This window comes from Drechmeria coniospora, chromosome 03, assembly GCF_001625195.1.
Source record: "Drechmeria coniospora strain ARSEF 6962 chromosome 03, whole genome shotgun sequence".
Classification (NCBI taxonomy): domain Eukaryota; kingdom Fungi; phylum Ascomycota; class Sordariomycetes; order Hypocreales; family Ophiocordycipitaceae; genus Drechmeria; species Drechmeria coniospora.
The window spans coordinates 7391054-7403724 of NC_054391.1; the positions used below are offsets into that span (position 1 = coordinate 7391054).

At 56.8% G+C, this 12671-nt stretch overlaps 4 protein-coding genes across 4 annotated transcripts; all 4 read right to left on the reverse strand.

Annotated features, from left to right (window-relative positions):
* Positions 1 to 309: 309 nt before the first annotated feature.
* On the reverse strand, positions 310 to 2010 carry DCS_07782 (uncharacterized protein; the record flags this gene model as incomplete). Its single annotated transcript, XM_040805066.1, has 1 exon — positions 310 to 2010. The coding sequence occupies one exon, from the start codon at positions 2008 to 2010 to the stop codon at positions 310 to 312; it is 1701 nt and encodes a 566-aa protein (XP_040655170.1).
* Positions 2011 to 3681: 1671 nt separating this feature from the next.
* Positions 3682 to 4239, reverse strand: DCS_07783 (uncharacterized protein; the record flags this gene model as incomplete). Its single annotated transcript, XM_040805067.1, has 1 exon — positions 3682 to 4239. The coding sequence occupies one exon, from the start codon at positions 4237 to 4239 to the stop codon at positions 3682 to 3684; it is 558 nt and encodes a 185-aa protein (XP_040655171.1).
* A 577-nt stretch (positions 4240 to 4816) lies between these two features.
* On the reverse strand, positions 4817 to 8246 carry DCS_07784 (uncharacterized protein; the record flags this gene model as incomplete). Its single annotated transcript, XM_040805068.1, has 2 exons — positions 4817 to 6448; positions 6501 to 8246. 2 exons carry the CDS (start codon positions 8244 to 8246, stop codon positions 4817 to 4819), a joined length of 3378 nt encoding a protein of 1125 aa, XP_040655172.1.
* A 1161-nt stretch (positions 8247 to 9407) lies between these two features.
* DCS_07785 (uncharacterized protein) lies at positions 9408 to 10385 on the reverse strand (the record flags this gene model as incomplete). Its single annotated transcript, XM_040805069.1, has 1 exon — positions 9408 to 10385. The coding sequence occupies one exon, from the start codon at positions 10383 to 10385 to the stop codon at positions 9408 to 9410; it is 978 nt and encodes a 325-aa protein (XP_040655173.1).
* Between the last annotated feature and the right edge of the window lie 2286 nt (positions 10386 to 12671).

Sequence of the window (12671 nt, forward strand, 5' to 3'; positions counted from 1 at the left end):
GCATCACCAGCGCCCCTACTTACATCAGTGCTCGCCAAAAGCCATCGTAGGACAGATTACTGCAACCTTGGGCGGCGACCGAGATGAAATAATCGCCGCCATGATTGCAGGGCACCCATCGACATGGATGGTGACATGCTGATGAACATCAAGGGTCTAGACATCTCAGTGTCTAAGCGGAGTGCACGAAAATATTGTGCACTGGTTGAGAATACGCTGCAAACCACGGCCGCCTCATTTGCATATAAGCGACGCAAATTGCTATGCGGGTGATGTTGACAGATCGATGGCCTCATCTACTTGTTACGCTTACTCTCTGCATCGAATTCCCAAGCCAACTGTCTGGTCTTCCCGGAGGGATCCTCCAACGCGCAACTTCTTGGTCGGGCTGCCTTGCTCGCGTCTCACCTCTTCGTCCGCCGGTATGCCGCCCGGAAACTTCCGCTTGTCGGTGCCACTAGGGTCCGACAGCAGTCTCGCCTGCATTCTCGCAGACGTTTCTGCCGGTCTCGGCGAGCCACGGGGCGAATGAATCGAGCGGACAGTCTCGTGGTCCCTGTTCGGATGTCGACGTAGCAGCTGCGCCGCCGCCTCGCTCGCCTGCCTTCCAAACACGTCCTCGTCCTCTCCATTGCCATCTCGGGGCCGAGATCGGCTCACCTCGGGCGCGCCCAAGACCTGCGCCTGGACCGCTGCGGCTGATTGCAGCGCCTGCCGAGCGAGCTCCTCGTTGTCCTCGGCCGAAATTGTGCTCTCGCGGCTCTTCACTCGCTCATGCTTTGGCGTCGGCGTCTTCGGCACGAGTGGCGGCCGAGTCTTTCGCCGTCGTGGCTCAGTCTGAGGCACGAGGCCGACGACCGAGGAGCTCGAAGCCCCCCCCTCGTGCGATCGTCCTACGGGCGTCGTCGGCAACGACGACATGGACTGAGAGTTGCGATTATGCCTCCCCATATGTCGCTGAATGACGCGGTGCGGTGTCGACGGCGCAGGCGCCGCGTTGTTGTCCTGGCTCATGGCTTGCAGCAGCGCCGACAAACCGTGCTCGGGGACGTCGTTCTCGTAACGACGGCCAGATGTCGGCGTCCGGCGGTGAGCAGGTCGCCGTGAAGACTGCGGCGTCGTCGCCGCGGGTTGCTTCGGGGTCAACGCGCCGTGGAAAATGCCGCCCGGGCTGCAGAGCATGTGAAAATGCTCGCGGTTCTCGCGGATGCGGGTAAGGAGCATGTCCCGCTCCTCCGTGAGGCTGATATTCTCTTCCTCCTTCTGTTGAATGACCTTCTTGGCCAGCCGAAGTCGTCGATGCAGCGTCTCGTTCTCCTCCATCGAGTCCTCGTACCACTTCTTCACCTGCAGGTACTTGACCTGGCTCGCCTCGGACGCGCTGCTGAGCTCACGCTTGGCCTGGCGAGAGTGCTCGGCCGTTCGCAGCGCGTCCACCTCCCTGCGGGCCATGTCGTGCTCGACAGCCGCCCGCTTCGAGTCGTCCTCGGCTTGCATGCTCAGCAAGTTGTACTGCAGCCTGTGATGGGCCATCTCCATCTTGAATCTTTGGTGCTCGGCGATGGCGGCCTGCAGCAAGGTACGGAGCTCGTCGGCCGATGCGTCGAGGAGCTGCTGTGGTGTCGGTGTGGTATACTCCGTCGCTGTCTCGCCTTCGCGCATCTTCTTAAATATCGCGGCCGGGGGAGAGAAGAGGACTGTTTGCTGCGAGAGCGAGAAGGCCCGTCTCGGATGGCCCGTGTGAGAAGCGACCTGGGTGGAAGGCGGAGGGGTGAGAGACGAGGGGATCACCGTCGTCGCTGCCCTATCCTCGTTCATCTCCGTCCGAAAGGACTCGTTCGGATCAATTGGAGAGCCGGGAACCTCCGTCGACGGGAGGGTGGCCTGCGACGACGAGGTTGACGACGAAGACGGCGGGCCAGCCTTCCGAGGCGTTGCTGGCTCGAGGGGGCTCGACGTTGGCTCGACGCCATTCGATTGGGAACCCTGGGGCTCTGGATGAAAAGCCATCGTCAGGACTTGGTTCATCCCCTATAAAAGCACTACCCGGTGTCTCTATGCGTCCGTTCTCGATGTGTGCCGAGGTGCGTCAGTCTGTGTCGGTGTGGCAGCGGCGTCCGTGCTTGCCGCCTTTGCACGAGGCTACGACAAGGCTGTGCCGATCTATGCGTGGAAGCGAACCTCGGCCTGGCCTATTGAACGGAGAGGGGAAGCTTCCGCGGGCAGAACCAGGGCCAAGGACTCGGACCGTCGCCAAATTGCCAACGAGGCCGCAGTCCTGAAGCGACGATCGCGACGGTGAGACCTCGGATGGGCGGGGGAGAGGGGAGGAGGGGGGGCTCCGATGGGGATTAATTGGAGCGGCCAGATTGGGACTGATGGAGCGGATGAAGCAAATAGAGCGAGAGTCGATGGAAGGAGTGGATGAAGGAAATGTGTTGACGGCAGAATGGAGAGTGTTGTTTAGGGCGCGATAACCCACGGGATCGATACCTTGCATCGTTGCCGGGCAGAGAAGTCGGGAGGCTGGTGGAACGGGGGGGGGGGGGTGGGGAGGACGTTTGCGGGTGGGAACCGAATTATTACCTAGGAAAATGGATTATTACGCATTATTACGGCTTAGGTACGAACCACTTAATACGGACTACTCCGTAATGGGCAGTAGTGTGTAGGAGGTACGGAGTATTATTGTTTATTTTATTTACTCCTATTTTGTTCTGGTTGTTGAATCAGGTAAAATACATGGCTAATAAGCAGGTGTAAAGGCGGAACGTCTTCTGCTCCGTACGAATATGCTGTATTATTACTAGAGTGCTCCGTATTCCGTACGAAGTTCGAGTATACTTACTGTATGAATAAGTGCATGTACACGCACTGCATGATTAGACTTGCATATTTCCGTCGGTAAGTGTGCTACTCGCCAATACATATTGACATTTTCTGTGCCATTTGGCAAAGTATGGAGTATTGGAGTATAGTGCAAGTCGATACTTACCGTGTATCTCTACTTAGTACGCGGTCAAATTACATTGTAGCAGCTAGAGGTAGGGATGGTGATGCTCCGTCGATTCGCCTCGCCTGCGGGGAGGACTGCGGAATATATGTACGAAGCCAATAAGTAATCACATACCTCCTGTAGGTAATATCCATATGAATTTTTGTTATGATTTAATATGACGCAGCTGCAGTCCCGGGCATATTAGTAATGAATTGTGCAGGCGGCATATAGAGGCGCTTGTTCATGAGTGGATGATGCTCCGCAGTCATCATGAGAGTCGCGCAAGCCTCTCAGTTGCCTCATCTTGTTCCTTGCAGCCCCGATTCATCAGAGCATACCTTGCACGATACCATCCAGAACTAAGCAAGACAGGTTCGGACGAATGGTTTGAGCGCCTAAATTTTAATTTCTCCTCTCGACTCTCGGGTTCTGTGCTGTGCTGTCCTTTCCGCATTGGCAACCAGCTGTTCCGATGGCCCTCCACCCTCCACCTCACACCACCCAGACCATATGTCGTGCTAGAACGAATGTTGTGTGCCGGTAGCAGCTATCATATCAGTCTCACCCACCCAGCCAAGTATCCCCTCACGAAACGGGTCGCGACCGTCCCGTCCATGTCCACCCGGCCTCGTTGCAGATTGCCCGGCCCTTCTCTATCGACCAGGTCACCAGGCTCATCAGGGTCAGCAATCACCACCCGCCGCCGCCATTGCCGTCGTCTGCTTGTCGTTCTCCAGTAGCTGTGCCCTATGCCGCCTCTTCTCGGCCAACGTCTTCTCCACCTTTTGCCCAAACTTGCGCGCGCCGAGCAGTGGAAGGATGACGGGCCACATGACGAGGACGACAAGCCACCATGCCACGACCGCCAGCTTGTATTTTCGTGCCCTGTCCGAGTCGAGGTACCATTCAGGAACCCATCGGCCGGCTCTGCCGCGGCCATTGAGGCACAGGATGCAAATGACGCCAAAGGTAAACCAGCCAAGGACCGACACTGGGATAAGCACTTTCCAGATCTCATCCGCCGTGTAGATGTCGTCGTCTTTCGACCTTCGGCTGGTAGCGAGACGAAACGCGGACCCACCGCCAGCTCGGCCCTGGGGAAGATGCATGGCCGCCTTGATTCCGCTCAGCTGTAGCGCGCGTAAACCGAGCCTCGAAATTGGTTGCTCCTCGAAAAGCGATATCGCAAGCGGGCGTGGGGCGTGTAATCTTCTGCTCATATGCTGGCTGGTCAAGTGCATTGTTGAAGGCATAATGCGTGATGGTTATACCTCCCCAGACTAGACGGCGGCGAGAAGTCGTTGGATTCGGTGTGGACGAAAGTCGTGCCAAACCTCGCCAGTTGTTGCCATCGTCTTGAGCCTGGCCTTTCCTGATCCTAACGCTGGTTCCTTCCAGGCACCGATCGGCTGGGCGTCGCGGGTAGGAATAGAGGAGGAGATGGAGAAGATGAATAAGGGAAAAGTGGAAGGGGAAAGTGGAGGGACAGGGGGGGGGAAGGGGAGGGGATGCGACCCGTGCGTACAGCGAGCACACAGCGAGCACACGTCTATGGTGGCACAAAAGTAAAGCCGCGACAAGTCATTCGTGTTGGCAACGCAGGTGAGGCATACCATGATTCGGCTGCAGTGACCCGTATTCCCGATCTATACCTACACTGCGGTCACTTGCACGATTCAGCTCCCATGCTCCAGGCTCCAGCTCCTAGGTTCCTCGATGATGGCGTCTGCCAGACTCTGTTCACCGTCGCTTTGCCATGTAATGCCATTGATCCGCGAGCCAGTCTCCCCCTCCCCGATCCTTGCCCAGTAGGCCCGATCAGACGCAAGCGTCGTTGTCACCATCATCCTCGCCATTCTGCTCCCTCCACACCTCCATCTCATCTGCCGGCACTCGTCCCCGTAGCCAGCGCAGAGTTTCCTCCGTCCCCTTCTCCAAGACGTTCCAGCGAGGAATTTTGAATCGGTTGCCCGTCACGTCCAGTCTCCGCAACCCCTGCTGCCCGCCCAGCAAGCCGAGGCGGGGATTCAGATGGCCAATGTCGTTGTTGGATGCGTCTACAATCTCCAGCCCCCGGATCGCCTCGGGTTCAAGCTCGGCCAGCTGGTTGCCGGACGCGAGCAGCACAGTCAATCGCGGAAAGGCTTCCCTGAGGCTGAGAGGAAGAAATGCGATCCGATTGATAGAAACATCCACCTTCTCCAAGTCCGGTGCACGAAGAAGCCTCATAAGCGGCTCGAGGCTCGTCATGCGGTTCGATGACAAGTTGATCTCCCGCAGAGCCTCAAGGTGCAACGTCTCGGTCATGAAAGTGGTGCCCGACAGCTTGTTGTTTGTAAGCGTCAGCGATGACAGCGTTGCTCCGAAGAAGCTCAGAGAACTCGGAATGGAAGAGAGGGAATTGTGATGGAGCTGTGCTTGTCGCACTTGATGCTCGGCCGCCACCCTGCAGCACATCGCTGCGTCCAGCAACGACATATCGGTCCGAGATCGGTCCAGAACGCCTCCAGGGTTGACATGCCAGATCTGCGAGTCGGATGGCTCACTGCTCATCCTCTGGGCTCGAGATCCCATGGGCGACTGCGGCGCCGAGGTCGGCGGCGTAGCGAACTCTTCGTCTTCGTCGGACGGGTCATCCTCGTCATCCTTCCTGCCTTCCCTTTCGGAGAAGAATCCATCCGATCGGTTCGTCCATGCTTGACCGTCGCCAGGCGGCCGAGAAGACGGCAACGGTTCGAGCCTTGCGGCCAGCGCCTTCTTGAGCTCTTCCGTCGTGGCCGACACAAATTTTCTGTCCCGTAAGGGATTGCCCGTCAACCGAATCATCGACAGGCATTCCATTCTTGCAATTTCCGCTGGCACGACCCGAATGTCGTTGCTAGAAAAGTCGGCCTGTCGAAGGTTCCCCAAGCCAGTAAAACTGTTCGATATGACGGATATGTTATTCTCGTCCACGGCCAGGGTGACCAGGTTCGTCCACGTCGTCATATCCGGCAACGCCTGCAACCTGTTCATCGACAGGGAAACGGAATGGACGACGGGAAAGCCAACGCAACCATCCGGAGACACCACATGGGTCAGCTGGTTGGATGAGACGTCGAGCATCTGGAGGAGGGGAAACGACACGTCGGAGCCTCGGATCAAGGCACCAGACAGCCTGTTCTTCCTTGCCGCCAGCTCAGCCAGCGGCAGCTTCGCCAAGTCGTCGAACGGGAGCGATGCGAACTTGTTCTCGCTCAGGTTGAGAATCCGCAGCCGCGTCATTTTTTCCATGTTGGCTGGTAGATCCGTTAAGCTGTTGCCGTGAAGATCTAGCATTTCCAGCCATCGGAGCTCATTGAGGGCGGGGCCGAGGGGACCGGCTAACTGATTCTTGGAAAGTTTGAGGTCCTTCAGCGCCGTCATTTGAGAGATAACGTCGAGGCAGCCGTTGGTTAGCCGATTGGACGACTGCATCATGTCAGCCGAAAACAGGCGCGGTCGCCAGAGGACTGCCACTCACGAGGTTCAAGGATGTTAGTTGTGACAAGCGGCGGAAGCCAATTGGCACATCGAGCAGCCTGTTTCCGTGCAGATCAAGCGTCTCCAACCCTCCAAACATGTTGCCCCGACCATCGCCATCTTCTTGCAGTGCTTCTGAGCCCACATCTGGAAACAGGGCATCATCCAACTGCTCCAGCTCATTATCCGCGGCCACGAGCCTCGTCAGATCCACGCTCTCGGCCCAGCGGCCAGCTCCAACACTATCCAAGTCGTACATGTGAATGACTTGGGACGGAATCTCCTTCAGGCCAAGGGCGGCAATGTTGAGTCGTCCCGAAGTCCTGGCCGCGGACACCCGCTGCTGCAGCACATTCTCGCCCGGATTTTCTCCTCCCTGTCGCTGATTGAACGGGTCGCTGTGCTCCCCGTGCAGGTAGACGGCATCGTCCGACGACAGGGTACGCGTGTCGTCGACGGTGGTGGATACGCCGGAGGCACTAGACAACCTCGCGGCCATTCGTTTGGCGGCCTTGGCTTTCGCAATCTGCTCTCGCAACGCGGCCGAGGACTTGCCGCCGGGGAGAGCTGGACTAGCCGGACTTGTATGCTCGGGTGATTTGGGCGCAATGGAGCCATCCCAAACGGCGACGGGCCCTCGGCCGCGGTCTTGATCGGGTTGATGCACAGCTGGGAGGGGGGAGTCGGTGATGATGGGTGATCCTGACTTTGGCGCCTTTGGCGCCACGCCCTTTGGGCCGGATCGCGGCCGGAGTAACCCGCAGGGCTGCTTTTCCGGGCCCGGACCACCGACGTCAGAAATTGACGGGTTCTTCAACGCCGATAAAGTCGAGGACTTTTTCGGCGTTGGCCCTGGCGTTGACTTTAGCCTAGTCTTTGGTGACCTCAAAGGGGCGAACTCCGATAGCTTCTGCGGCATGATGTCGACGGTTGGCAGGGGCGGTTTGAGCGAAACGGCAGGGGCACGGGAGGTCGGGGCGGCTACCTCCTCACAGTCATGGCGCGAGCCTGGTCGGCTACCGTGCCTCGAAGGGATCCTGCCAGATCCATCCGAGGCATAGCTGGAGCTGGGCCTCGAGTTGCCGCTGTCGGTGCGAGAGGCCGGTCTATTGTGCTCGAAGAAGGATGACGGGTTCCTGGTCATGGCGGGCGATGACGGAATTTGCGACAGCGTTTCCACTGTACGCTCGGCAAGAGATAGTCGAGGCTTCGGGGTCGTGGCCGCCGCCTTGGGTGTTACGCAAGGCAACTCGTCCGCCACAACCCCAGAGGCTCCCCTGTTTGGCAGCCCATCACATGCCGCCGTCTCGGGATCTGTATCCACGGTGGACATCAGGTCTGAACGCATGCCTTGGTTTAGCATGGCGCTCGGTTGTCGCTGCGAGCGGGACATGACACGAGGTGTTCGAGGTGTCGCGGCGGGGGTCTGGACGTTGGACTGGACCGGCGGCATCGGCTGCGGTGTACTCGAGCGAAGCTTGTTGCACGAAGGAACCGAGCGCAAGGGGCTGTCTCGCCGGATTGCGGTACCGTCAGCCGATCGAAGTTGGCATCGTGACGTGGCGGGTCGAATCCTCGACGGCGGCAGGTCCGATGCGACTGTCGCGTTGTTGCCCAGAACTACACTGCCGGTGGACGCTTGGCGAGCAGACGGTTGATCAGCCGCCCAGGTGGGCTTTGGGATGCTCGACGTAGGCTTCGGGACGGGCAGCCTGGAGAGGCGTGGGCGATCTTGCGGGTTTGCCATCTGCAACAGGCAACTGGCAGCAGCGAGCCGCGCTATGCAGCGTCTTGTGCGTTCCCTTCCAGAGCTCTGCGAGGCCCTGCTCGTACTGGCAGTCCCCGTTTGACGGCCGATCGGTGAGGAGAGCGTAGCACGATCAAGGCTGCGGAGAGCTGCTGGTGTGATTGAGCGCGCGAAGCAGGCAGAGGCAGGGATTGCGTGACGGCCCAGCCCAAAGTCGGCCGGATTGCTCAAGAACGAGCCAGGGTCAAGACGACCGGACGATGGAGCACCAAGGAGGCTGGCTGCTGGATGACGCTGATTCCCGTTTCAATGGCAACAAAGCTCTGGTGGGTTTGTCAGTGTCGGCGGTTATTTTTTTTCCCAAGATTCGAGATCCGGAATGCCATCGAGTGGGGTTCCTGCTTTGTTGTTGAGCAATGACGACGCAATCAACACAGAGCAAGGAGCAAGAAGTAGCGAGGACGAAGAATGAGCGACTCGTAATGGCCTGATCTATTCATCTCTGTCGACCACGTCTCTGGTACTATTCGTTTCCCTGCGACAAGCAGGAAGGAAGGTATTGGCTCGAGCGACTTCTCAAAGGCTCCAGCAGAGCCGGCGATGCCTACCGCTTGGGCGGTGTACTTTGGTGAAGGTGGTGTTGGCTGGTGGGGACTGGAGGAGGGAGGTAAAGTCAATCAAATGGTGCCGCCGGCTCGTCTACCGGGGTGCTTATTGGCAGCGCATCTGGATATACGTAAGAGAGTACCGGCAGTATCCATAAATGCCTCTTTTAGCGGTTGGATAGAGGCGATGGAGAGGCGTACGGCTCGCTCTAGGGCCGGAAAGTGCCACTCCAGCTTGGTGTCTACAGTAATATCGTCTGTATTATGACGGCAACATCGCCGAGGTCGAACAGGCCATTCACCATGTTTCAACGCTAACAGTAAGACACATTCCATCACGATGATAAACACAACACAATCCAACGGCACGTCCAACAAAGAAACTACAATAAAATATCATGAAATTAAACGAATGAATGGACATGCATTGTATTCGCCTCTATCAGCTAGCTAGCTGGATAGATACTATTAGGCAAGGCGAGAACGTCAACCTCTGGACCAGTTCACAGCAGGCGTCAGACCCGTGACATGCGTTCACAGGAAATGCAGGCAGCAGCTACCAAAGATCATCTGCATCCTCGTCCGCATCCTCCTCTACACCTCCCTCTACACCATGCTCTGCATCCTCCTCTGGTTCAACCCATTCACTATCCGAGTCACTATCCGAGTCACCGTCGTCGGCTTCGTCCTCGTCCCCGTCCCATGAGTTGGTATCCGACTCCTCGATCGAGTCGTCGATCTCGATAGCATCATCTATGCTCAATCCTCGCCGCTTGTTCTCCCCCCCCGTCGTCCCAAGTACGCGACGGCCAGCAGTGTTCTCGCGAGGCAGATGGGGAGGTCGGGTTTGAGAAGTCGGTCGTCCAGCCTGCTTCGTAGTCCCCACCTTCTTTCCATTTGCCGGTTCAAGTCTCCTTGGTCCTGGCTTGCCGCCGTCGTCGATGTTCCGCCCGAGGCGTCCACTGTGTCCCCGTTTCGAGCCGAGCCTGCCGTCGTTCTGCCACCCCCAATCTCGCATGATTGCCGAGATATCCCCAGAGACGGCCTGTCTTGCGCTGGCTCTGTCCCCGCCCTTGATGACAGTGTCGTACGCTGTGTGGCAGTGCCGGATGTGTGCTGTCACGGCGAGGCGAACCTTTTCGTCGAGGGACAGCTTGCCCGTCCTTCCAACGCGCCCACTGTGTTTCCGCAACGCTCGCTTGAGGATGTCAGCGACATCTGCGCGAGGTACTCTGGGGAATAGCCTCGTAATCGCCGCCCTGAACTCGTCTTCCACGATGCCGTCGCGTCTCCGAAGCTCGGCATGTCTCCTGGCCCTGCTCTGACGCTCCTCCTTGTGGACAGCCGCGAGAATGGAAATTGGGGCTCGAAGGCCGAGGGTCCTCCCGCCGACAGCAACGACGTATAGAGCCTTCCTAGATGCATGCGTTTTGCGGCGGCAGAGGGCCGTCATGAACGGGTCGCCTTTCTTGAGATATCCGTACCCATTAGGCATGAGCTGCCGTGGGTGAACGGTCGTCTCGAGCGACGGCATGGGCTTGGCAGCAGCAGGTCGAATGCAAGTTGGTAGCGCCCATTCCCGGAGGCCTCGAGGGTTTTAGGCTCGCTCGCAGGAGTGGGAGTGTCGACAGGACAGTTTCAATAGTCCGTCTGGCTCGTCGGTCGAGCCTTCATTCTGTTCTAGTCGCGCTCAATCTTTGTTTGAACTGCCTGTCGCCCTATTTTCCTACGGCGGGACCACGACAATGCCGTTGGTTTCAATAAATATATGCCCTGGAATCCTACACTTGCTTGTTTGCGTGCGGCGCCCAGTAGACGAGCTCGCCTCATCCGGGCAGATTCGGCATGTAGAAGTTGGTGAGAGGTGATAGAGAAGCATGGACGCGAAGCCAGCTCAGTAACGGCGTTGGCGACTTTGGTGGGTCTAATTGGAAGCCCGCCTCGCCCAAGCTGTAAGCTTGTATGTACTCCGTACTTGCAACGCTTCGGTGGGTGGAGAATCTTGCGACCTACAGTACAGTACACCTACACCTTAGTACTATAGAAGTAAGCCTTGTACAATACTGTACTGCATTACCCTGTACTCCGTATTGGTTGGGTCGAATAGACCGGCAATGTCTCTCCGTACCCGCAGAAGCGAAGCGATGGATGGAAATAAGGGTAATCAACTCTAGCGTGAAGAAATACGAATGGAGTTGTAGTGATGATAAAGGTCCGGAACACATTCTCAAGGACTTCCATCCTAGTATTCATTTTCAACTCGGACCCAAATACATGTATGTGACCGTATAAGAGGTTCGGAAGCATATCCCTGCAGCAGCACGCTACTCCGTACTTGTACGAGTATTGCGACGACCTTCGTACATACCTCGAAGGCAGGCCCAGTTCTGTAAGTACAGTTAACAGATATTCCAAGGCACAGTACGAACCTTCTAGGTAACAAGGTAATAACAATGGGTTGAATATAAATTAGTAGGTTTACCGATCACTACTCCGTACTGAATATGTACATGTAAGGACCTGTTCTTGTTCTTATTTGTACTTACAGTAGGTGGAGGGCTTTTTTTAGCGTAGCAGGAGGGCCAAGTACAAGTACTTACTGCAATAATTATTATGTGCAGATGACTTTTCGGACGGACTTGACAACTGCTCGTGACGCTGTGAGCCTATTGGAACCCGTGAGCTTACTGGGGCTCGTGACTCGCGAGGCGCCCAGCCACCATGTTTTCCACCTCTGGGGACCATTTATCAGTCCAACTGTACACTAGGCGTTCATATACCTGTGCAAGTACCGTAATAATAGGTTGGTGGAGACGGAGACCTTTTACAAGTACTTACGGCTTATCGCTCAGGACGGCAGCAATCGCATGAACCAGATCGATTGGGCAGCTACCGTTGGGCTGTGATCCCAAAATATGAATCCGTACTGGTACGTCAAATAGCTGAAACGGTGGAACGCCTGAGGCTCCGAGCCCACGGCTTCCTGGCTCTCTACCATGTCTGTGGCCTCATTCGGGTCAGCGCCGCGACACACACGTCCAGCAGACCGACATACCACTTTGCGCGAAGCGAGGTTGCACAAATGCTCTCCCTCTGTATCCGGACTCGAAGGGCGTGCTTACCCTGGTAAAGTCGTGTCGTTCATGTGCTTGTATCGTCTCGTTGGTTGACGACGTTGTGACCTTGTGAGAAAGACCTTGGTACCAGAATACATACAGTATGCATTTACAGCGGCCAACGGAGCATGGGTGTCGAGCGTACAAGTAAGACTTGTATTACTGTTCTTACTTGTAGAAAGAACTGCAGGTACTCCGTACATATACTTACATGCACTCCGTTGTGTAGTATTCAAGTACATGTACTTGTAAGAAGGCGTACGAGTCACGAGTGTATTAATACGGTTGAGTAATAATAATTAGTGTACGGAGTAGTGAGTGAGCAAAATGTACAGTAAGTACTTACTGTAGGTGCACGGTGTACGGGTACCTCGTCGTGTCATATGCCAGCCATATCCCACCAAGCGGGGTTGCAGTCTTTGCGCCGTTGGGTTTCGACACGGGTCAATCGTCATCATCCGTCGACTTGCTGGGCTTGCTCTGGAAATACACCTACCCATCCGTCCCGTCCGCCTTTCCGCCTACACTAGGCCAACTCAGTTTTACAGTTTTCTCGCCCAACAACCGACGAACGCACCTTTCAGTCCTCCAGCCTGTGCCTAGTCGTCCAACGGCCGTCCAACTGCCGAGCCGGCGCTCACCAACACCACACGCAACCAAGGTGCCTGGCCGCCTAACACGCAGGCCACCCTTTGCTCCAGAGG